Source organism: Carcharhinus amblyrhynchos, chromosome 1 (genome assembly GCF_965287045.1).
Source record: "Carcharhinus amblyrhynchos chromosome 1, sCarAmb.v2.hapA, whole genome shotgun sequence".
Lineage (NCBI taxonomy): Eukaryota > Metazoa > Chordata > Chondrichthyes > Carcharhiniformes > Carcharhinidae > Carcharhinus > Carcharhinus amblyrhynchos.
This window is the reverse complement of record NC_137324.1, coordinates 27146410-27172360: the sequence shown is the minus strand read 5'-3', so window position 1 is coordinate 27172360 and position 25951 is coordinate 27146410. Positions and strand designations below refer to the sequence as shown.

The 25951-nt window shown below is 41.9% G+C and overlaps 1 protein-coding gene across 2 annotated transcripts in view; it reads left to right on the top strand.

Annotated features, from left to right (window-relative positions):
- Nucleotides 1-18593, top strand: part of ccdc142 (coiled-coil domain containing 142) — a 115486-nt gene extending 96893 nt beyond the window's left edge. Inside the window, exons 11-13 of one of the 2 annotated variants that reach the window (XM_080200586.1) lie at nucleotides 5765-5945; nucleotides 9535-9746; nucleotides 17715-18593. In XM_080200586.1, coding sequence (XP_080056712.1) covers nucleotides 5765-5945; nucleotides 9535-9746; nucleotides 17715-17980 — 659 coding nt within the window. In that variant the 3' untranslated portion in view covers nucleotides 17981-18593. The remainder of the gene's footprint in view (nucleotides 1-5764; nucleotides 5946-9534; nucleotides 9747-17714) is intronic. The other variant, XM_080200656.1, reaches the window with a different exon arrangement.
- The last annotated feature ends 7358 nt before the right edge of the window (nucleotides 18594-25951 follow it).

Here is a 25951-nt window from a genome sequence, read left to right as displayed (position 1 = left end):
AAAAACAAATCTTTGTTTGTAGTTTAATAGAGGTCTTTGTTAACATTTCCCAAGCACTATTAATATGGCTTTGAATACTTGGCTGAGTTTCAAAATCTACAATTATACCAGCAGGGCTTCTCAGTTCAGTTTGTTTAACAGTTTGAAGGGGCTACTAAAGCATTAGCTCTCTTTAATGTAGGGTCTGAATAGAAGTTTTTGTTTTTATAAAAAATTAACCATGTGAAGGAATTTTAAAGCTTTAAATTAGATTTCATGAATGGGAGTTTTTTCACTCTCAATGACTGATGCCTCTATTAGATTGTAGAAAGTTTATTTTCTTTTTCATCTCTATATATCTCCTGACGTTTATCCATAGTCACCTAGAAGAACATGAAAAGCAAATACGTAGGAACACCACCAATAGCTTGTTCCCTTCCAAACTAAACACCATCCTGACTTGGAATTATATCACCATTCCTTCACGGTTGCTGGGTCAAAATCCACGCTTTATGTAAGGAAGTGCTTCCTGTTTTCATTCCTAAAAAGCCCATGGCACTGTTTACAGAAGAGCAGGGGAGTCATGTCCAATGTCATAGCCAAGTATTATCCCTCAAACAACATCACCAGAATTGATTGTCTGATCATGTATTTTATTGTTGTTCCTAGGACCTTACGCAACACAAATTGGAAGCCATAGTTCATTACATCACAACAGTTAGTATACTTCCAAAAACAATATACATCACTAACTGTAAACATTGTGGGATGCCCTGAAGTCATGAAAAACACGCATGTCTTTAATTTTGTTTTCATCATTTTCTGATATTTAATTCTACCCATAAATTTTGATTTTGTTGAAGTCAATGGAAATAAAAATCGAGTATGATTTAGAATGGGCTGCTGATTCACTATCACTCACTTTATAGTATAGCACAATTAAATATCTACCCTGTAATGTTTCCGACTTTTCAATCATTGTTTGGAAAACAAATGTCGTTTTAAGGGATTTATATTTGTATTGGTAAATGTTAGAAATGAGATAAATTAAATTAAACATAATTAAAACTAAAGTTTCTGTGCCTAAGAGTAGTAGATTTAGTATGTCGTTAGATTTAAGCTGGGCAAAGGTGTTTGTGTATGTGGAGATTGGTTTCAATTCCATCTATGATTCTGTTGTGCTTAGAGAGGGTTATGACATGAAGAATACGTAGTGTTAACGGTGGTTACTTAGCAACTGGGGGCTCTTGTAAAGTAGGAAAGCTTTTAACAAAAACAGAAAATACTGTAAAACCTCAGCAAGTTTGATAGCATTAGTGGAGAGAGAACAGAACTAATGTTTCAAAGAGGGTGGCAGGTGGGGTGGCTATGGCACAGTGGTATTATCACTACACTATTAATTCAGAAACTCAGCTAATATTCTGGGAACCCGGTTTGAATCGTGCCATGTCAGATGGTGGAATTTGAATTTGATTTAAAAAAATCTGGAATTCAGAATCTACTGATGACCATGAAACCATTGTTGATTGTCGTAAAAACCCATCTGGTTTACTAATGTCCTTTAGGGAAGGAAGTCTGCTGTCCTTACCTGGTCTGGCCTACATGTGACTCCAAAACCACAGCAATGTGGTTGACTCTCAACTGCCCTCCAAGGGCAACCAGGGATGGGCAATAAATTCTGGCCATCCAGTGCTGCCCATGTCCCATGAATGAACTTTTAAAAAAAGCAGTGGTTAGCACTACTGCTTCACAGCGCCACGAACCTGGGTTCAATTCTGGCCTTGAACGACTGTTTGCACGTTCTCCCCTCCATCAGAGCTGAAATCAATTGAAAATAGGTTGGGATTTATACTGTTGTGGTGAGGGTCGGGGGGGGAGCCATATACAGGGTCAGCAGCACGTGGAGACAAGGGGAAGATTTACAAAGATGTCATCGACATCAAGACGTAGGGAATGTAAATGATGGTGATCATGTGTAAGAAGGGTGCCACTAGTGGCATATTAAGAAATCAGAATGTGTTAATGGCGGAACAAAGGTGAGCAGCGTGTCAAAGGACAACCTGGGCCAAGTAACAGATGACCCTGTGGGGTAGGGGAAGGGGCGATAATAATAAGGGGAAAAAGCTAGAAAGCGGGATATAAAAAGAAGGGATTGAAAAATGAATCAATGGAAAAAATGAAATAAATAAAGGGAAAGTTTTAAGTTTCAGTTTTAGGTAGTTATGTTGAAGACATGACATCAGGGACTGAACATTTCTCAACTCTGCCAGAAGAAACTGTGGACAGCATGAGAGCTGCAAAGAGGCAGGCTTTCTAAAGAACCAATTGCTGTCCAGATAACCAGGGAATTGAGACTGAAAGAGTATTTTTAGATGACTGGAGTTAAGGGAACAGAGACCAAGTACTATTCAGATTAAATCAAGGAAAAATAAACATAAGGTTCTGACTTAAAGGAATAATTGCAGCAACCACTGGAAATGCAGATTTCAGAGCTATATCAAATGTTTGATGCCATTTTGCTAGAGTCTAGGATATGAGAGAAAGCTGTTTGTACAGCAGTCGAGACAAAGAAATCCTAAAAGGGGGTGGTGTAAATCTAGGACTGGATTTGCTGTTAAAAGTATAATGAAAACTTTGTTTCAAAGTGTCATTTGGAAAACTTGGACTGGATTTTGGAATGCAAATCACTAAGGGAAGCAATATTTTGAGAGAAGATTTTAAAACACGATTTTTGGGATTGGAGTTTGGAAGCTCTCATGTGACAATCATCTGGGGGAATTCTGAGGAGAAATCCACAGACACTAACTTGGGTTCAGAGCAAAGTGTGTATTTGACAACAGTCAATCTGTCAGCTTAAGGGGACTTTGTGTTCCTGAGACCATTGTAGTTTAAAATATACTCTGTTGTAATAAAATCTGTGCATATTTGTTAAACTAAGGGGGAGGGAGTGTGCAATTGTGATGTCCTAACTATGTTAGGCATTGTAGTTTTTAAAGAAAAAGACCTGGTTTACACACACATTCAAACTAACAACAGATTCATTCTGGATGTCCTTGCCTGTACAGAGTAGAAAATCAAAGTAAAAGTAAGAACCTGTGAAACACCCCAGTGACATCACCATTAAGTCATGTGACTCATTCTTAAAACAATGTAACAGGATGAAATGAGTATTCTATCGTAACCCAATTTTTCATATTTAATATTTTGTCTTATTAAACTTAATTAGCAGTCCTCTGTTGCTCCACAGTTTATAAACAAAAGTAAAAGTTATACTCTTTTGAGCCAGCATTCCATTCTGGAATTTTCCTTCCAGTTATAACCTCAACTGAGATTGTAATAATCATCCTTACTGTTGCAATTGCATCTTTTGCCAATAATTTCATTCCCCTTTCTTCACTTCCCTTTCTAAAGATCCTATAGCTTCCAGTCATGCTCAACTTATTGCTAAATCTATACAGTAATCAATATATATCCTTTATGCTGACTTTATACTTCTAACTCATTAATTTTATTTCTTAAGCCATGTGCAGAACATACAGGGTATATGTTTCTCCCTTTTTGTTTGCTTGATTTTTATTGGTGTACAACCAGTTTAATGTATTCTTATATATGTTCACATGTGCTTTACTTTTAGTACTCAACTGAGCACAAGGTAAAAATATTCAGTCCCACTTTTAATATGAAGTAAGCTTTACAAGTAGAAAACACTGCACTCAAAATCCCAGTGGCAGATTCAATATATGAAAAACAACTATTTGACAGCTGGAAAATAATTAATTCCAGCAAAAAGCTAAAGCAGGAGTTCAGTTCCTACAAGGAGAACCACAGAGGCAAGGCAATAGTTGTTTGCACTTCTTCAAGCCAGGACATAACTGGAGCATCAACACTATAGATTTTAGCAGCAATTTTACACTTTCTCAGCAGCTCACCAAACATCACACATGGTTGATAAACTAAACTCTAATTCACCATCTCTCCAACTTATGCCATGCACCCTTTTCTATTCCAAAGACACCCCCGCTCCCCACTCCCCAAAGCAATAATACAACATTATTTCCACTATTAATAGTATTTTTTATCTCTAGAAATATAGCTGACAACTCCTAGTGCAGTAGCCAACAAATAAGACAACCCTTAGGAAAGATAAATATCCTCTAGTCTCGCACAACAAATCGCTGTTCCATTTGTCTAAAAATAAAATAAAGGTAGCTTAATTTACATAAGCCATATCAAACCATTATTGACTTTTTCTGTGATTTAATGACTCATGACACCTCATCTCAATTAATAATTATGCCAAAATTACTATTCTTAATATTTGTATGAACTCATTCTGCACACATTTATTTGTGTGTATACAAGAGACAAATTTGTGTGTGTGTGTGTACGAGACATGAACAAAGAACAAAAACAGCCCCGGAAACAGGCCCTTCGGCCCAACGAGCCCACGCCGCCATCCCAACACCACCAGTCCCCCCCTCCACCCATGAACCTTGTCTAATGTTTTATGGCCATCCACATTGAGTGAAACTAATTTAGGGACAATTTATTACTGCCAGTCAGCCTAACAGCACATCTTTGGGGTGTGGGAGGAAACCGGAGCACCCAGAGAAAACCCACGCAAGCACGGGGAGAATGTGCAAACTCCCACAGACACTGGCCCAAATCCATGTGTCTGCACAGCAATCAGTGATAGTCGCTGAGCTGTCGTCTTGCCCTGGATCTGGTTCAGTCTAGGCACACACTAACGACATGAAGCACTAGGCCAATCTCAAACAACCAAGAGCAGCCCAAGTACGACCCATCGCGTGCGTGCCCCTCGTTGGACGCAAGGCGGACCGACTTAAAACCTGTGAATGAAAAGAAAAAAAAAACGTTATTATTGTACCGTATCCATTTACCATGCAAAGGTAAATGGATATAGTACAATAATAATTTTTTTTTCATTCACAGGTTTTAAGTCGGTCAATGAAACAATGGAAGACAGGAGAGTAAAGATTTGATGGTCAGACTTTTATGAAGAATGCTGAGTTGAGTTACCCCTGACTTTTTTAAATCATGCAAAACAAAAACATGTACCCTGTATGTTATCTCACTTGGTTTGTTCTTATTGGAGTGATGGAGGTAAAGGGGAGACCTGTAGAAATGTACAGGATTATGAGAGGCATGGACAGAGTGGATAGTCAGAAGGTTTTTCCCAGGGTGGAAGAGTCAATTACTAGGGGGCATTGGTTTAAGGTGCGAGGTACAAGGTTTAAAGGAGATGTACGAGGCAGATTTTTTACACAGGGAGTAGTGAGTGCCTGGACCTCGTTGCCGGGGGAAGGTACTGGAAGCGGATACAGTAGTGACTTTTAAGGGGCATCTTGACAAGTACATGAATAGGATGGGAGTAGAAGGATATGATCCCCAGAAGGATAGGGAGTTTTACTTATGTCAGGCAGCATGGTTGGAGTAGGCTTGAAGGGCTGAAGGGCCTTTTCCTGCGCTATAATTTTCCTTGTTCTTTGCTTGAATTCTTGAAGAAATCAAAGTCATACAATTTATGAATGAAACATGATTAATTAGAGCAATTGCTAAGCATATTTGTTTTTTTCCCTTAACATTCGCCACCACCTCCACCACACAACTCCCCCCCCCCCCCCCCCCCAACAAAGTCACCTGATTTGGACAAACTTAACATCATTAAGGTATTCTCCAAATGTCCTCATTGAAGAAACAGTAGATGTGCTTAAGTTCTGTTTTTCAGATAAACTGTGAATATTATTTTTTTTTCTCATTTCAGTTGAGCTCCCCAGTAAACCCAATGAATATGCAACTGTTGCTGCACAGACTGTGATTGGTCAGGTTCTGGAGGGAATTCAACCACTTCCAGAAGATGCTCAAATTATTCCATTAACAGAGGCCCTGACTGCTTTTATGGAGGCCTGGATGGATTATATACTGAGACAGAAGATAAAATTTAGGTAATCTTCCACATAATTTTATTATATGTTGTGTATTTCATGGAAAAACTTCAAAGCCAGCCACTGCCATGCTCAATTTTATCTGGAAAAACTAAATCACATCCTGGCAAAATAAATATTTTTAATCATTTCTTACTAAAACTTAAAGCAATTAAATGGAACCTTTTGCGCTATTATACAGCAAAATAACAACTGATGTTACAAAAGAAATAAGCTTTGTGGGCACATGTTAAAACATTGTAATAGATGGCATGCTGGTGGGTGACATTGTGGCACAGTGGTTAGCACTGCTGCCTCACAGCGCCAGGGACCCAGGTTCAATTCTGGCTTGGGTCACTGTCTGTGTGGAGATTGCACGTTCCCCCCATGTCTGCGTGGTTTCCTCTGGATGCTCTGGGAAAAATGTGCTGGTTAGGTGCACCAGAGCGTGGCGACTAGGGGAATCTCACAGTAACTTCATTGCAGTGTTAATGTAAGCCTTACTTGTGACTAATAAATAAATAAACTGAAACTGGCAGTTTGAATATTTTTGTTTTCTGTGGTATTAAACTTCTCCTTTCATACTTAGCCATTGGAAATCATGTCATCAATGCCAATATTTTCTGACTGCTTCTTTATAATTTAATTTTGATCTATAACAAAGACTGGGAAACGTGGTCACATCTGCCAACTTTAGCAGGAATTGGCACCATGAGAACTTGGAGGGCACTCACTGCCAGTGTCACTGAAAGGTACAGCAGGGCTCAAGTCTTACATCAATAGCACCTTCCAGGACTCCACAAATGACCTCTGCAGGATTTTACAAGCCTCTGCACACAAGGGCATCCAGGAAGTGACGGACACAATTCGACCAGGATAAGGCAAGCCAGTATGCAAGAGCAATGGGCTTTGTGCAAATGTCTGACTTTCCACAGATGTAGGGTGCGGTCAACTCCATTCATGTCAAATTCAGATCTCTGGGGCATTAAGCAGTAAACTAACTATGTGAATCACATGGAGCATCCACTCGCTGAATGTTCAGCTGGTCTATGACTGCACCAAACGTTGATATTGCACTCAATTCTCAGTGAGTGTGCATGACTCCAGGACTCCTATATTCTGAGCCATTCTTAGATCCCTGACGTATTTCAGAGTCCACAGAGACTGCCAGTTTGGCTCCTCGGCGACAAGGGCTACTCACAGAGGATGTGGCTGCTGATGCCTGTGAAACTGAGACAACATACAATGAGGCTCATGCTACAACTGTTTGGAGCAGACCATAATGATACTAAAGATGAGGATCCAGTGCCTGGACTCATCTGGTGGAGCCTTGCAGTACAATCCGCAGAGGGTGTTGCACATCGTGGTCACTTGCTACACAACCTGGTGTTGCAATGGGGGATGGAACAGCCTGAAGAGGAGATGGAGGAGTGGCTCATTTCCTTCGGAGGGGATGAGGCTGAGGAGGCCCTCGAGGGAGAGGGCGTCAACCGTGAAGCAATGGCAATATACTGACAAGGCAGACAAGCTTGGGACATGCTCATCACTGTTAGATTTATGGAGGGTGATGAGACCCAATGAGGACATCCTATTATCTTCAGATGCCTTCAGTGAGCATTGCTCTTCCACTTGGCTGACAGCAGTGCACACTCTCTGTGATAAGGCTCCTGTTATGGGGATACAGTGGTTGCCCGTAGTCCCTATATTGCAGGAGGATGATGATGACTTGCAGTAGGGACATTCACAGAAACTCTTGAGTTCTGTGCAATATCTAGCTAATGGCAAGTTTGTCAAATATGGTTTTGCTTTCATAAATCAGTGTTGATTGCTCAATCCCACCATTATTTCCATAATGAACATTCTTTATAATAGATTCTAGCATTTTCCTTACTACTGATTTCAGGCTGAGAGGTCTGTGGTTCCTTGTTTTCTCTCACCCTTCTTTCATAAATAATGGAGTTACACATGCTATCTTCCAATCTGCAGGAATGATCTTAGAATGTCTAGAATTTTGGAAGATGACCTTGAATACATCTTCTATCTCTATAGCCTCCTCAGTTTCAGTTCCTCATTCTAGCTAGTCCCTTGATTCTCTATTCCTAGAAGATATTTTGCATCTTCTATGAAAACAGATGGAAATTATTTGTTTAGTTTCTCTGCTATTTCCTCATTCCTCATTATAAATTCTCCTGTCTCTGCAAGTAATGGGTCCACATTTGTCCTTGCTATTCTTTGCCTTTTAACTTAGATGTAGAAGCTTTTACAGTCCATGAAACCACAAAATCTCTACAGTGCAGAAAGTGGCCATTCAGCCCATTGTGTCTACACCAGTTCTCTGAAACAGCATCCCATCCATGTTCTCCCCACCACCGTATCTCTGTAACGCCACACATTTGCCATGGCTAATCCGCCTGACCTACACATTTTTGTGTTTCTCACTTGTTTACGTTCATATTCTATTTCTTCCCTGTTTATAGTTTCTTGGGTCTCCTTGCTAAATCCTAAAATACTTTCAATCTGCAGGCTTACTACTTTTTTGCCAACTTGTTCTCCCTTTAATGGAACCTTGTTAACTGTGGTCGGATCATCTTTCCCTTTTAAGACATAAATCAATTACTTAAATGCTAGCCATTGTCTGTCTGCAATCATACTTTTTAATGTAGTTTTCAATTTGCCCTCATGCCTTAATATTTTCCCTTGTTGTAGCCTAGTTTCATATTGAACTGCATCACTCTTAAACTTGATGTAAAACTCTGGCATGTTATGATCACTCTTCCCTAGAGACTGTTTTAGCAACTCTGTGAGTTTGTTGATTGACCTTGAAGCCCCTGCTTTCATCATACAGGCTGTAAGAACATCTATCCTAAGGGGTGTGACTGCCTCCTAGTAAAAAGTGCCCAGGTATCTTTTCCCTCCTTGATATATTGCAGTGCATTAGTGGACTTGTTGGTTTCATGATGATGCATTAGCTATGATGGCCACTTTTAGTGACACCAACTTTTTATTTCCAGATTTTCAAAAGTCAATTCAAGTCCTCAAACTGCTTTGCTGAAATTTGAGCTCACTTTAAATTATGTAATTAGAACACCATTATAGCTGTTAATTGTTGTTAAACCTGAGTGTTTAATGAAATACATAAAAATAGACACTGTGGGTGGTGTTTAATGAACACTGCTGGGGTCTTGTCTACCAGCTACAGAGCCAGCAAAGCCCTGCATCGTCTCTTTGAGGAAGGGCTGGCTGAATCATGCACTCCAGCTCTTGCAAATGGCTACTTCAGGTCTCAGTTGACAGTGGGATGGGAAAGCCACCCATGGGCCTTCCCACCACAGACTTAATTGGCCACGGAAGCAGGAAGGCAGCGGGGACTCCACTGGTCGACCTCTGATCTGATTAAATGCCCCTTCCCCACCAAACACACAACAGGGTAGGGCATTAAATTCCACCCTGTGAATCTGTTCCGGTTATTTACTTCTATTGCCTTACTGTAAACTATTTAATTAAAGATTGCTAATCACTTTATTATGTATGTAAGACACATACTGTCTATGTTATAATATTCAATGTAACTGTTCTATTAAATTGTGAATTTGTTATTTGTGTCCTTTAGCCTCCAGGGTGCCTTGCAGCTGAAGCAGGATTTTGACATAATCAGAGACTTGATCTGTTCTGACGAACAGCAACTCTCATCAGAAGTCAGACAGGCTATTCTTTCTCTCCGGGTCTTCCATCAAGTGGACAATGCCATTATCTGCCTCCTTCAGCAACCTACTAGGAAGGTCTATTTTCCATCAAACACCTGGGAGCCATTCAGGAGCTGTTGTACGTATCAAGTAACTTTCTATTATTTGTAAATTCTGATTTAGTCTTGTATGTTGGTGAAATGGGTTGTATGCATCAAATCTCAGTCAGCCAAGTGTTGAAAAGAAGAATATTGGAGTTTAACCTTTATTAATTTAAAAACTGTTACTTGCAGAGCTAAGAACAGGTCAGTGTCCAATTAATGGCTGGACATAATTAAGATCCAATTGATGTACAATTAACAATATGGCTTTCTACAAAACAAGGATTAGGATTTTTACTTTGGGGACAGGAAAAAGGGGTTTTCGTCTGCTGAATGGGCACTCGTTGTGATTTTCATAGGGGCATCCCCTGAATTGGCCTGGACATGGCATCTAAGTAAGGATCTCAAAACTAGAGGGCTATCAGAGTGCATCAAGCATGAAAAGAGCAGCAGACTGCAGTAAAGAATAAGTAAGGGAGAGGGTATCCTCTTTAACTTCTTAAAATTTTAAATAAAAAAAAGGATCCAGCAGCTAGCTCTTCGCTCTGAGAGGCTGCCCTCTCCTTTAGCTACTTCTGCACCCAAGCAGGCAGGGAGGGCTTCTGTGCCTGTCTGGAGTACTGGGCCCCCAATGTTCTCAGTAAAAAGTCTCACAACACCAGGTTAAAGTCCAACAGGTTTATTTGGTAGCACTAGTATACTGTCAGGAGGATCCTCCAGGCACGTAAACTGCTTATTAACACAGACAGAAACCTGAAGACTGAGTGAAAATCTCAGCTAGCCATCTTTAATTGAACTCAACAGGACCTTACTGAGCTGTGGTGGCCCTGCTGTGCCCCCAGTCACACCTCTGTAAAAATGGCCCAGAGATGGGATGAAGCCAGCATACTAGCACACTGACCAGTTTGGCAATTTTAGTTCCATCCATCTCCCACTCCAGCTGATACTCAAACTTTTATCCATGATTTCTATATTTCAGTTGTTTTGGGGACAGTCAGAGAATCGGTCAATGTACAATTCTTAACAAGTTAGTGCTGATGCGTGCAGCTTCACCTGAATGATCTTTCAGTTCTCTGATAAATGTAACAGTACATCACTTCTTGATGTGAAATGTTGAAGAAAAGGTGTAATTATCAACTGACAGCTTTCAGTTTTTCACCTGAGAAGCAATGTGGATGGGAATGGGTGACGATGGGGGGTGGTATTCAGTTGATGCCACAATTTTGCCAGAGTCCCAGAGGCCTGACCTCATTTACAGCCTTGGTTCAAACATGGGCAAAAAAGCTGAACTTCCGAGATGAGGTAAAAGTGACTGCCTTGACATCAAAGCAGCATTTAAATTAGTGTGGTATCAAGGAGCCATAGCAAAAGTGTCAGTAGGATTCAGGAAAATTCTCCATTCGTTGAAGTCATAACTGCCACAAAGAAAGATGGTTTGTGGTGGTTATAAGAACATAAGAACTAGGAGCAGGAGTAGGCCATCTGGCCCCTCGAACCTCTCTGCCATTCAGTAAGTCCATGCTGATCTTTTTGCGGACTCAGCTCCACTCACCCACCCGCTCACCATAACCCTTAATTCCGTTACTGTTCAGAAATGTATCGATCTATGGTTGGAGGTCAATCATCTCAGCTCCAGGACATCACTCCAGGCGTTCCTCAACATCTTAGGCCCAACATCTTCAGATGCTTCCTTCCTTCCATTCACAAGTTCAGAAGTGCAGATACTCACTGATGAAATGGGGCATGTGTAGGGTGTCTCCAACAGGGTTTGAGGTGGGAAGGGTTCTTGTCGGGATGGGGATAAGAGTTGGGTTGAGTGGGTGGAATCCCTTGTGGGTGTCAAGTGGTGAGAATACCATGGGTGAAGGTTCTAATGCAAGAATCAGTCTGTCTATTTAAATAGTTACACAGAAGTTAGCGGAATTTTTTTTATCCTTTTCTAAATAATTATTAGTGTAGCACTGGCAGCACCATCAGAGGTTAGTGGTTTAAATTGCTTTTCCCATAGCTGATGCCCGGTGCAGTATAATTGTCCATGGTAATTGCCACGTCAACCCTGACCTGGGAACTTCCAAGAGGGATTCCCCAACACATCTTTAGGGTACTCCTCAAATCCAGGGAGCCAGGAAGTTACAGACCTAGAGGACACAGTTTAAAATTAAGGGATCTCTCATTTAAGACAGAGATAGAATTTTGTTTTCTCTGAAGTTTGTTGGACTGTGAAATTCTTTTCCCCACAGGAGCTGTGGAGGGTTAGGTCATTGATTATTTTTAAGGCTGTGTTATATAGATTTTTGATTGATAAGGGGTAGTTAGGAAAGTTGAGCTGAGGCTACAATCGGATTAACCATGATCTTATCAAATGGCAGAGCAGGCATAAGGTGCCATATGGCTGACTCCTGCTCCCAGTTCATATGTTTGAGCTAAGTCTGAGCCATCAATGAACGGATTATCAGAGTATAACAGCTATTTCATAGCACTGTTGAAGATTCCTATCATTTCTTGCTGTTATTAGCCCATTAATTTCTCTCTCTTTCTGGTAACTTCTACTTTGAGGACAAACAAAAAATATTTGTTCATTGTCTCTGCCATAACCTCAATTCTCATGATATATCTCCTGTTTCCATCTCTTCGGTGCTAATGTTTCTTTAGCTACTGTCCTCCATTTCAACATTTTTGTTCTTCAATGAAACATACTTTTGTTGAACCCTTTGAATTGTTTCTTTAAATATTGCCCATTGCATATTCACACAATTAACCTTGACCAGTTGTCCCTTATAGCTACTGGTATATTTAAAGTTTAAGGTTTTGTTTTGGACTCGTGTATGTTGCAGTATGGAAGTCAGTTGTATTGTGGCCAATTTTACCCAGAGGATATTTGTACTATGTTTGAGATTACTAATTGATCCTGTCTCATTATATAATACTAGATCTAAAATAGCTTTGTTCCTATTTGGTTCTACAATGTTTTGTTCTAGGAAGCTCTTATGAAAACATTTGCCTACGTTTTGCTATCTTTCCTAATATGATTTGCCCATTCTATATGAAGGTCAAAGTCCTCACAATTACTGTATAGTCTATGTCACAAGCTCCAATTATTTCTTGCATCATACTCTGTCCAATAATATAAAACTATTAGGGGTCTAGAACTATTGCCATTTGTGTTTTCTGATACTTTTTCTTAATCTCCATTGATACTGATTCTGGAGTTTCTAAGCCAAGGTCCCTTCTTACTACAGTCCTTATGTCATCCTTTATTGCCATGGGTACTCCTTCTCCCTTTCCATTACACTTGTCTTCCAAACTGTTGTCTACCCTTGAATATTTATTTCCAAACCTTGGGCACCTTGCAACCATATAAATGGTTATTATAGCTATATTCTTTACACAAACTTTATCCACTGCTGCACTATTGAAGTTAACGTCACTGTCCTTTCCTGTCCCACTCTGCTTGTATTTAACCAGATCGTTACACTGCTCTATTGCCTTGATTTTTGTCTTTAAATTTCTAATTCTCCCTCACCTGCCGCATCCTCTTTTAGCCTAAAGCCTTATCCACTGCCCTATATAGGACATAACAGCTCAGTACAGGTCCTTCAGCCCTCGATGTTGAGCCGATCTGTGAAACCAATCTAAAGCCCATCTAACCTACATTATTCCAATATCATCACTATGTTTATCCAATGACCATTTAAATGCCTTTAATGTTGGTGAATCCACTAATGTTGCAGGCAGGTCATTCCATGCTCTTACTACTCTCTGAGCAAAGAACCTACCTCTGACATCTGTCCTTTATCTATCACCCCTCAATTAAAAGCTATGTCCCCTAGCCATCTCCAATTTGCAAGCATGTTGATTCCGGCTCAGTTTAAGCAAGGCCTATTCCCTCTTTGTACAGTGCTGTTGCCAGTGCCCCCTCCATTGAAATCGCTTCTTGCTTCACCACTCCTTGAGTTACGTATTTAATTCTCAATCTGCCTAATGCTGTTCCAATTGGCTTGTGGCTGCAGCGACAATCCACCTTTAATTAGGACTCTTAACTCCTCAAACTCTCTCAACAGTTCTACCTATATTGTCCATTCCTATGTGGACTATGATAGCTGGATTCTTTGCTGTCCCATTCCAAATTTGTCTTTAGCACGAGAAGGAGTGAGATTCTCTCCGCCCCCCTCCCCCCATGGCATGTTTTGCAGAAGTGACAGTGGGATGTTCTGGTCCTGCTACTGTTTATGGGTTTTCCTGTTGTTTGCACCCTTTGCCACTAGGGAACCCATAGCAATGGGTCACTGTCAATAGAACCCAAAGATTTCACCAACAGAAATGGTCAGAAAATTTTGGCCTTCGTGTTTTAAACACCGACACTGCAGGCGATACAACTTTTAGAAATCCTGATCATGGCTGTAGAGAATCTATTTCCCTGACTACTGCCCACCATCACTGCCATTCTTTATTCTGACTCTTAGGCTTAGGATTTTCCATTTCCCATTTCTGACAGATCCTATTTTCACCAATACGTGGTTCTTATGTGGGGGGAATGCCAACCCAACAGCACCGTTTGAATTCAATGCATTTCACTGTAGTGAGGGTCTTATCCTGTAATATGTGACTTTTTTACAGTGGATGTAAATTCTGGTAAAAGGACTGGAACCATCAAGCTGTCAAGTTATTTAGATCCTCTGCCTTTTAATTTTTCTGGGGGAAAGCGGCCTGCCTGCTTCAATAGGGCCACGGGTGAAAGTGGAGAGTCAAGAGTTGGCACTAAGTTGGTAAAAAGAAGCCATGGGAATGAATGGTTGGGCTTGGGTTGGCATGGAGGGTATAAGGGATCATTGGGGTATTGGGTTGGGGCATGAGTTGTCATAGGACATGGACATTGAGTAGGGTGAAAGAGGGTACAGGATGTGGGCATTGCTGGCTGGGCCAGCATTTATTGTCATCCCTAATTGCTCTTGAGAAGGTGAGACAAAGTCCCAGAGAACCGAGGCAAACATTTTAATTAGACCACCTCCAAAACGTTTGTCCCGTACGCACATCCAACACCACTTCCGTCAGATGGATTGAAGATCTCTCAATTCAAAGCACATTTTCCCAAGGAGGCTATTGCAAGCCAGAAAATTTCCCAACTTTAAGCATCCACCTCAGGAGTTAAAATCCAGGCCCCTGAGTTTTATCCTTTAACAATTCCTCTATTGTGCTAATATGTTACTCTAAATCCCATGAGACCTTGTTCTTTTCGAGTGGCACCTTACAATATGTAAGGAGAGAAAGTTGAACAGGCAGAGAGGTTTGGTAGCGAATTCCAGCTGATGACCAAGCAGCTGAAGATCCTGCTGTCACTGGTATAGTAGTTAAAATTGAGGATATCAGAGATTCTGAGGAGCATGAAGAATTATGGGAATGAGGCAGGCGGGATGAGGCCATGGAAGGATTTAAAAACAAGAATGTGAATATAGAAATTGAGACATAGCTGTTTGGAGAGTCAGTATAGGTCAGTGAGTACATTGGGAAATGGGAGAACAGAACAAGGCGAGTTAGAATACAGAATATTGAAATGAGTAATAGGGCTAGCAGCAACAGATTTGTGAATAAAATTTTCAGCAGTATACTTAGCCTAGCACAAGGTAGAAGTTTGTTGTAGGAATTTAGAATTTTAAAATATTATTGCAGGTAACTTTTTTGGCAAATGTTTCAGTCTCCACTCTAACAGCTTCTATCCCAACCACCAAAATATTATTGGAACTCTTCAGGTTACAGCATGAAGCAAAATCTCTCCCCCTATCCTGTCAGCATAGAGTTGCTGTACAGTCTGCTTTCTTGATGAAGCTGTTTTTAGCTTGCTCTGTTTAACTTTGGGTTGGATTAGAGATCCACAAGAAGGCCATTGTTGCATTAGCCTGAAAACGTTGACATATTCTTTACGCTATCAAGTTAATTTTTTAAACCGTGACATTAACTCCATTCATTGCATTTGTTATTCCAACTTCAACCTTCCTTTCAAGAAACAATCTCCAGCCCGTGCCTTTCTATAGTGAGAGGCTGAGAATTACAAAGCACATTTCGTTTCCACTCAACAAAGACCATTCTTTGTTATATCTAATGGAAAAACATAAACCGCCATTAACCGTCGATGGAGTGGATCGCTGCTCATGCTGGAGATTTTTTTATCTTCTAATGGAAGGTGGGCATCGCTGGCAAGGCCCAATTGTTATTGCCCAATCCTGATTGCCCTTGGAAAGGTGACAGTGAGCCATCTTTTTGACTCACCAAGATCTATGGCATAGGTGCACCTACCGCGCTGTTAGAAATGGAATTCCAGGGCTTTGACCCAGCGACAGTGGATTCATAGAATTTCAAATAAAGATGCTGCATAGCTAAGAGGGAAAGTTCCATGGTGGAGTTCCCAAACACCAACTGCCCTTGCTCTTCTTTGTGGTAGAGGTCACAGGTTGGAAGGTGTCATCAGAGGAGGCTTAAGAGTTGCTGCAGTGTACCTTTTTTTTCATTCATGGAACATGGATATTGTTGGCTGGGCAGCACTTATTGCCTTGTAGATGATGCGCTGTGCTGGTGGAGGGAGTGGATGTTCGAGGTAGTGGATTGGGTGCCAGTCAAGTGTCCGCTTTGTCCTGGAAGGTGTGGAGCTACTTGGGTGTTGTTGGAGCTGTAGCATTCAAACAAGTGGAGAGTATATCATTGTACTCTTGACTTGTGCCTTGTAGGTGGTGGACAGGCTTTGGAAAGTCAGTAGGTGAATGACTTGCCACAGAATTTCCAGTCTCTGACCTGTAGCCACAGTATTTATATGGCTGGTTCAATTCAGTTCAGTAGGAAGTTGATATTGGAGATTCAGCAACGAAATGCCATTGAATGCTGTGGAGAGATGGATTGATTTTTTTCTTGTTGGTCATTGCCTGGCACTTGTGTGGTGCAAATGTTATTTGCCGTTTATCAGCCCAAACCTGAATATTGTCCAGGTCTTGGCGCATTTGGACAGACTGCTTCACTGACTAATCTGTGGGTCAGCTCTCCCAATTAACATCCCTTGGCATTAGTGAGGAGAACTTTCCAGGGCTAACTGGGCTGAGTGTGCCTTTAATGTTTCTGGTTGAATGGCGGGGCAGGCTCGAAGGGCTAGTTGGCCTACTCCTGCTCCTATTTCTTATGTTCTTATGTGCCAAGTTCAATGCACAATGGTCCATCTGCATTCTTTAATGGTTTGATGCAACTTAGTGGATTGCTAGACTATTTTGGAAGGCCAAATTGCTGAGTATGCAGTCACGTGGGCCAGATTGTATGGTAGATTTCCTTCCCTGAAGGACCTTTGTGAACCAAATCAGTTTTTACAAAATTACAGTCATTTCATGATCATCATTACTGATAGTGGCTTTTTATTTCGGACTTCCCAATCTGTGGTGAGATTTAAACTCTGTAGCATTAATCCAGGCCTCTGGATTACCAGCCCAATAACATTTCTCCTGTGCTACTGTTAATTAATTTATCTTGATCTCAATGGAGGGCTTCTTCAATTGCAGGTTGAAATAAAATCATTGAGACAGGTAACAGAATAAAGCATTTTTGAAAGGGAGGTGTTCAATACAGAGTGTGCTTATGTACAGATATTGTTCTCTTTGAAGAAAATAGTCTTTTTAGAAACCATCAAACCCTCAACATTCCTTATGCTGATGAGTATACAGCGGGGGGGAGTGGAAATTTCTCTGGTAGGAATTTCCCGATTACTACTTTTGTTTGATGCCACATTTGAAAGACAGTTTACTTGGTCTGAAGTAAAATAATTGGTGTTATCTTTGAATGAAAGGTGATGTTTAAATTCTGATTTTAAACTTTGGGATCCTTTATTATTAATATTTACTGTGTAACACACTCTGTTGTTCAAGCATTTTAACCTCTTTTTGATCCCTCGTGGGTTTGCTAGAACAGGTTGTGCTTGGCCTTTGATTCTTTGACCTTAGAACTCTACTAATATGATTTTCTTTACTTTGCTGTAGGCTCCTCTTCCACCAGGACAGTTGACTTCAGTCACGGGAGCTTAAACAGTCTTGACAGCCTGGATTTGCGGACTGAAAGGAACAGAGCAAGCTTTCAGCCTAAAACCTCCACAGGCTCTGATCTACTGAGCACAATTAGAGCAACTGGACATCCTGAGTCTTATTTAGCAGTAAATCAGGAGGAATGGCTTGCACTGCGAGTGGACAGCAATAGGCGTCGGATAGTTCTCCGCTTGCCCTGTATGAGTAAAACTGCAGAACAGTGAGCTGTCGGTGCCATTTTGGTTTATAATTTGGAATTGTTGATCCATAGGATTGCAGTTATAGTAAAGCACTTTAATGTATTTTTTTTCAGTTAAATATGTTACTCATTTGAAGGACTTGAGTAACTTGAATTTGAAGAAGGGCTGCAATTATATATAATTGACCCAAATTCAGGAGATTGTCTCAAACTTTCTTGTAGCTCTGAAATATTAACACTATGAAAGCTAATGGCCAATCCTTAAAGAAAAAACTCCTTTGGTGAATGGACTTGCATATCATTTGCAAGGCAAAACTATGTGTATTCCATTTTTTGCCGCTTATGTTACTGCTGATTTTATGTTAACTTGTATTTGAGAGAACTCGGTGTGCTATTTTGAAAAACAGTATTTTTTAACTCATAATTTATCATATTTTTAAATACAAAGAACACTGAACTGTATTGGACCATCTTTACCAAAGTTCTAACCTTTGGGTGATTTATACAGTACTGCCTCCAAAAATTATTTATAATGTTGCAACTGAGAAGATGATTGATCTTTTTGGAGGGTCAGGCAAAAGAAGCTATAAATAAAACTTAAGAGTGCCTATCTTTAATTATAGTTCCTATAGAAGATTTTTTATTCGCATCATATACATTAAAAAATGTAATACATTTCACTTTGCATTAAGTCCTAACTTATTTTGACGTTACCCAACCTTGCCCCTTCCAATGTTCTCTCCTTCCTGAAAGGCACAAACTGATATTGGATACAGTTTCAGTAAAGGCAGTTGAGGTCCTGTAGCCTTGTTCCAACAACCATTCTTCTTGCATTTCTAGAATATTTTGATTTGATTTATTGTCACATGTGCCTGGATACAGTGAAAAGTATTGTTTTTTGCATGCTCTCCAGGCAAAACATACCGTTCATAGAGTACATAGGGAGAAAAGAAAACAATAGGGTGCAGAATATAGTGCTGCAGCTACGGATAGGGTGAAGAGGAAGAGCAACTTAGTATATGATAGGACCATTCGAAAGTCTGGCAGCAGGGAAGAAGCTATTCTTGTGTTGGTTGGTACGTATTTTCAGAATTTTGTATCTTTTTTCTGTTGGAATAGGTGGAAGAGAGTAAACATAGATAATAGGTGGAAAAGTGGTGAAGAAAGCATCTGTCATGCTTGCCTTCATTGGATAGGGCATAGAGTATAAAAGTTGGCAAATTATGTTACAGTTGTATAAAATGTTAGTTAGGCCACATTTGGAATACTGTGTCCAATTCTGATCACCATACTACCAAAGGACGTGGACGCTTTGGAGAGAGTACAGAAAAGGTTTACCAGGATGTTGCCAGGTATGGAGGGTATTAGCTATGAGCAGAGATTGAATAAACTAGGATTGTTCTCCATGGAAAGATGGAGGCTGTGGGGTGACCTGATAGAAGTTTATAAAATTGAGAGGTATAGATAGGGTGAACAATTGCAAGCTTTTTCCCAGGCAGAAATGACAAATACATGGGGGCATAAGTTCAAGGTAAGAAGGGAAAGGTTCACTGCAGATGAGCGAAGGAAGTTTTTTTACACATAAGGTGGTGGCAGCCTGGAATGCATTGCCAAGTGAGGTGATTGAGGCAGTTACGTAGAACATAGAACATTACAGCGCAGTACAAGCCCTTCGGCCCTCGATGTTGCGCTGACCAGTGGAACCAGTCTAATGACCCTCTATCCTAAACTATTCCAATGTTATCCATATGCCTATCCACTGACCATTTGAACGCCCTTAAAGTTGGCGAGTCCACAACTGCTGCAGGCAGGGCATTCCACGCCCTTACTACCCTCTGAGTAAAGAACCTACCTCTGACATCTCTCCTGTAACTACCACCCCTTAATTTAAAGCTATGTCCCCTCGTGTTAGCCATCACCATCCAAGGAAAAAGGCTGTGACTGTCCACCCTATCCAATCCTTTGATACCTTAGCCACATTTAAGACTTATCTTGATCAACATGAACAAATGGGGAATAGAGGGATATAAGCAGTTGGTCTAGATAGGACAACGTGATCAGTGCAGGCCAGGAGTGTCAAAGGGCCTATCCCTGTGCTGTACTGTTCTTGAAGTGGTGCAACCATTAAATTAAACCAGTTTTAGAACAGTCAACGGGTCACTAATGAGGTGCCATAATTTTAAGGTGAGGGGCAGGTGGTTTAGAGCGGATCTGAGGAAACATTTTTTACCCAGATGGTGGTGGGAGTCTGGAACACACTGCCTGGGTAGGTAGTAGAGGCAGGAAACCTCACAACCTTTATAAAGTATTTGGATGAGCACTTGAGATGTCTTAACATTCAAGGCTATGGGCCAACTGCTGGAAAGTGGAATTCTTGTAGAGTCAGTGTAGTTTTGTCAGTGCAAACTCAATGGGCTGAAGGGCCTCTTCTGTATGATTCGGTGTATTTTGTAATGTGATGTGCCTAACTTGGATATTTAAATAATCAAATGTATCCTTGTCACCTACAAGGAGGGAGCTATACAATAAATGGTAGAACCATCAAGAGTATAGACAAACAGAAGGACCCGGGTGTGCAAGTCCACAGATCCTTAAAGGTGGCAACGCAGGTGGAGAGGGTGGTAAAGAAGGCAAATGGCATGCTTGCCTTTATTGGACGGGGCATAGAGTATAAAGTTGGCACATAATGTTGCAGCTATATCGAACGTTGGTTAGGCCACATTTGGAATACTGCGTCCAGTTCTGGTCACCACACTACCAGAAGGACGTGGAGGCTTTGGAGAGAGTACAGAAAAGGTTTACCTGGTATGGATGGACTTAGCTATGAGGAGACATTGGGTAAGCTGGGGTTGTTTTCCCTGGAAAGACAGAGAATGAGGAGAGACCTAATAGAGGTGTATAAAATTATGAAGGGCATAGATAGGGTGAACAGTGGGAAGCTTTTTCCCAGGTCGGAGACGACAAATACAATGGGTCACAAGTTCGAGGTGAGGGGGGGCAAGGTTCAACACATGTCAGGGGAACGTATTTTACACAGAGGGTGGTGGGGGCCTGGAATGCACTGCCAAGCTAGGTGGTTGAGGTAGACACGCTGGGATCATTTAAGACTTGTCTAGATAGCCACATGAACAGACTGGGAATAGAGGGATACAAACGAATGGTCTAGTTGGGCTCACAAGCAGCACAGGCTTGGAAGGCTGAAGGGCCTGTTCCTGTGCTGTATTGTTCTTTGTTCTTACTGTTCGATACTGCAGAGATTCCAGATATAATGTGATTGGAAATTATCAAGTAAAAAAATTATTTGTGAAATTATAAATTGAAATAATCACCTGAAAAGGTACAACTGTTTTAATAGTCAGACCATTATGTGCTTTGCTGTTTGGAAAGCAGAGAGAGATTAGTGGCAGCACTCTCTTTTTCAAAAAAAAGGCTTCTATTTTAGTACTGGCTTGCACGACCCCAGGGCCTAAAGTCCCTTACATCCAACAACATACTTCTGAAGTGTAGCCACTGTTGTAATGTAGAAAACAGCAGTCAATTAATGCATAAGAATGTCCTACAAAGAGCAGTGTGACCAGATCTGGTTTTGTGATATTGACTGAGAGATATACATTGGCCATGGTGTTAGGAATAACCCACCTGCTCATCTTCAAAATAGTACCATGGGATCTTTTATATCTGCCCTAGAAGACAGACAGAGCCTTGGTTAAAAGTCTGACTGGAAAGGCAACAACTCTGAGTGCAGCACTCTCCCGGTACTGTACTGCAATGTTAGCCTTTACTCATCTTCTGATTTGAATGTAAGAATGCTACCAACTGAGCCACAGCTGACATGGCTAATCTATTTCTGGGCAAGTTGTGGATTTGCCATCAAGAGACAGTGAGAAGGTGTCTATGGTCATGATTGTTTTTACCAGGTAGGTTTCTGACAAATGATTCACACTCATGATGCTGTACAGCCTGCAGATTATAGGTTGCAAGTTAAATAAAACACTTGTATTGACCTTTGATAACTATACAGGATTATTGCAGGATCATATTTGGGTTGTTCTATGAAAGAATTAGCATTTTTAAAAATTTGTTCTTGGGATATGGGTGTCATTGATAGGGCCAGCATTTATTGCCCATTCCTAATTGTCCTTGAGGTGGTGGTGGCGAGCTACATTCTTGAATGGTTGATTTGGACAAGTTGAGTGAGTGGGCAAATGCATGGCATTATAATGTGGATAAATGTGAGGTAGCAAAAACAGGAAGGCAGATTATTAACTGAATAGCTATAGATTGAGAGAGGAGAATGTGCAACAACACCTGGGTATATCCTCATACACCAGCTGCTGAAGGTAAGCATGCAGGTGCAACAAGCAGTAAAGAAGGCAAATGGTGTGTTGGCCTTCATGTTGGAGAGGATTCAAGTACTTGGGATTCAAGCAGGGATGTCTTGCTGCGATTATACAGGGCCTTGATGAGACTGGAGCTGGAGTGTTGTGTACAGTTTTGGTTTCCTAATCTGAGGAAGGATATTCTCGCTATAGAGTGAGTACAGCAAAGGTTTACCTGACTGATTTCTGGAATAGTGTGGCTGACATATTAGAATAGATTGAGTCAATTAGGATTATATTCACTGGAGCATAGAGGAATGATGGGAGTCTCATTATTTTTAAGACGCGGGTTGATGGGTTTTTGATAAGCGAGGGGATTAAGGGTTATGGGGAGAGGGCGGGAATGTGGAACTGAGCCACGACAGATCAGCCATGATCTTATTGAATGGTGGGGCAGGCTCGAAGGGCTAGATGGCCTACTCCTGCTCCTATTTCTTATGTTCTTATGGATTACTCAGGGTAGTTGCAGGAATGATGTTCCCATTGGATCATAGAATCCTACAGTGCAGAAAGAGGCCATTCGGCTCATTGAATCTGCAACAACCACAATCCCACCCAGGCCCTATCCCCATATCTCTACATATTTACCCACTAATCCCTCTGCCCTATGCATTCCAGGACACTAAGGGGCAATTTAGAATGGCCAATCAACCTAGCCCGCACACCTTTGGACTGTGGGAGGAAACTGGAACACTCGGAGGAAACCCATGCCGACACAGGGAGAATGTGCAAACTCTGCACAGACAGTGACCTGAGCCGGGATTCAAACCCAGGTCCCTGGAGCTGTGAAGCACTGTGCTACCGTGCCGCCCGGGAGTCTAGAACGAAGAATTACGTTCTAAGGATATTTAAGAACATAAGAAATGGGAGCAGGAGTAGGCCATCTAGCCCTTCGAGCCTGCCCCGCCATTCAATAAGATCATGGCTGATCTGTCATGGCTCAGTTCCACATTCCTGCCCTCTCCCCATAACCCTTAATCCCCTCGCTTATCAAAAACCCATCAACCCGCGTCTTAAAAATATTTAGCGAAGCAGCCTCCACCACTTCAACGGGCAGAGAATTCCAGAGATTCACCACCCTTTGAGTGAAGAAGTTCCTCCTCAACTCCGTTCTAAACCGCACCCCCCCCCCTTTATCTTGAGGCTGTGCCCCCTAGCCCTACTGTCCTTTCTGAGCGGGAAGAGTCTCTCCACCTCTATCCTATCCATCCCATTCATCATATATGTCTCAATGAGATCTCCCCTCATTCTTCTAAACTCTAACGAGTACAAGCCTAGTTTATTCAGCCTCTCCTCACAGCTCAACCCCCTCAACTCCGGTATCAGCCTAGTAAACCTCCTCTGCACTCCCTCCAAGGCCAAAATATCCTTGCGTAAGTGCGGCGACCAAAACTGCACACAGTACTCCAGCTGTGGCCTCATTAATGCCCTACGCAGCTGCAGCAAGACCTCCCTACTTTTATATTCAATTCCCCTCGCTATGAAGGCAGGCTGAGATGAAGAGAAATTTCTCCACCAGAGAATGGTAAACTTGTGGAATTCTCTCAGACAGAAAGCAGTTGAGGCCAAAACATTATGGGAGCGATTCTCCCAAAAAAAGCTATGTGCCGAATTTGCGTAAAAATTAGAGTAAATCCTACTGATTTTTCAGCGGGAGTTTAAAATGCATCTGTCACATTCTGTGCACTGCAGAGTGCCTCAGCATGAATCTCTCCAGAAATCAGGGTGCGGGCCTACGCCTGCTGGAGAGGCCAGCAGCATAGCACTGAGTGGGCCACTGCGCATGCACCAATCTGTCAGTGCTGAGATCAGCACATACACAATAGCCCCGTACTGTTGGCCTCATGATCACTGGGCAGCTGGATTGTGAGCAAGCCCCGCAACCCTCCACCATTGGCCTTGTGACTTCCCCACAGCCCGATCGCTTGCTTCTCAAACATGTCCAGGCCCCACCCTGACACCTAGCCCTGATCGCTAGCCACCCTCCCTCTGTCACTCAGCTTAGTGTAGAGTAGCAGTGGGACCTTCACCAGCCTCTCTCCATTCCCCCCTGCCCCTTCCCCCACCTTTTTGGCACTGCCTGGTGGGCAGTGACAAGGAGCCCATTGGGCATTGGCACTTTGCCCCTTGGGCAGTGTCAGGGCCAGCCTGGCACTGCCAAGATGGCATTGCCTAGGGGGCACGTTTCCTTACCATCGGCCTTCTGGGGAGCCTTAACTGCCCCACAACTCCACAGGGGTTCGGCCACTAGTTCCCCATTAGTGAGAAGTTATAGTAAACCCTGCCACCGTGAACCACTCCTGGCAGGGGTGGGGGAGATGCTTGCCGGCTTGGAGACTTCAGTTCCGGGCCCGCTAATTAAATGTAAAATTAGATTTGAATAAGTATTTGCATAAATGATGCAATTATGTGCTTATTTGTGGGGTGGAGCTGATGACAACTGAAATCCAGCTGCCAGTGACTCGAGGAGGCCATGGCACCCAGAGGGGAGCTTGTGAAGTGGCCTCTGCTCGAGTCTCACAGCCCACTGCTCTACAAAAGCAGCACAGCGGGTTGGGAGAATCATTCCCTATATGCTTTGAAGAAGGAGTTCGATATAGTTCTTGGGGCTAAAGGAATCAAAGTACACGGGGTGAATGTAGGATCAGCCTATTGAGTTGGATAATCAGCCATGATCATAATGAATGATGGAACAGGACAAAAGGGCCATATAGCCTACTCTTGCTTCTATTTTCTACATCTATGTTTCTGTGTGGTATAGATATTTCCACAGGCTGATATGGAAGGAGTTCCAGGAACGGCAACAGTGATCAGCCATAATCTTATTGAATGGTGGAGCAGGCTCAAAGGGCTAGATGGCCTACTCCTGCTCCTATTTCTTATGTTCTTATGTCCTTTAATAACACATTTTGGTGGGGTGGCATGGTGACACAGTGTTTAGCACTGCTGCCTCACAATGCCAGGGCCTTGGGTTTGATTCCCTGCTCGGGTGATTGAGCAAACTGCACACAGACATTCTTCCTGTGTCTGCGTGGGTTTCCTCTGGGTGCTCTGTTTTTCTCCCATGATCTAAAGATGCGCAGGTTATGTGGATTGGGCATGCTAAATTGCCCCTTAGTGTCAGTTGGATGAGTTAGTGTAAATGTATGGGGATAGGGCCTGGGTGGGATTGTGGTCGGTGCAGACTCGATGGGCCGAATGACCTCCTTCTGCACCTTAGGGATTCTATGATTCAATATTGATAAATTTGGCAGGAACCACCCATGATAGTTGACCATCCCAAGGAAGGATCTGACCTCTGAGATGTTCCTGGGGCAGGTGCCTCTTTAATCGCTTTCACTTTGTCCTCTATTGGGTGTGACCCCTGAACAGTGTTAACCAAGATAAGCCACCTCATCTGCCTGGGAAGTGCACTTCTTTTTGATTATGCTCTGGCTTTCTGGAACTTTTTTTTCCAACTTCATCCAAATTTGTCTAATGTTCCTCTTCGGTGGACCCTGTTATTATGACATCATCCAAATAAATGACAATTCTGGGCAAACCCTGGGGTAAACTCTCCCCATAGTCGCTGAAAGATGGCACAAGTCAATGAGACCCTAAATGGTAGATTATATATT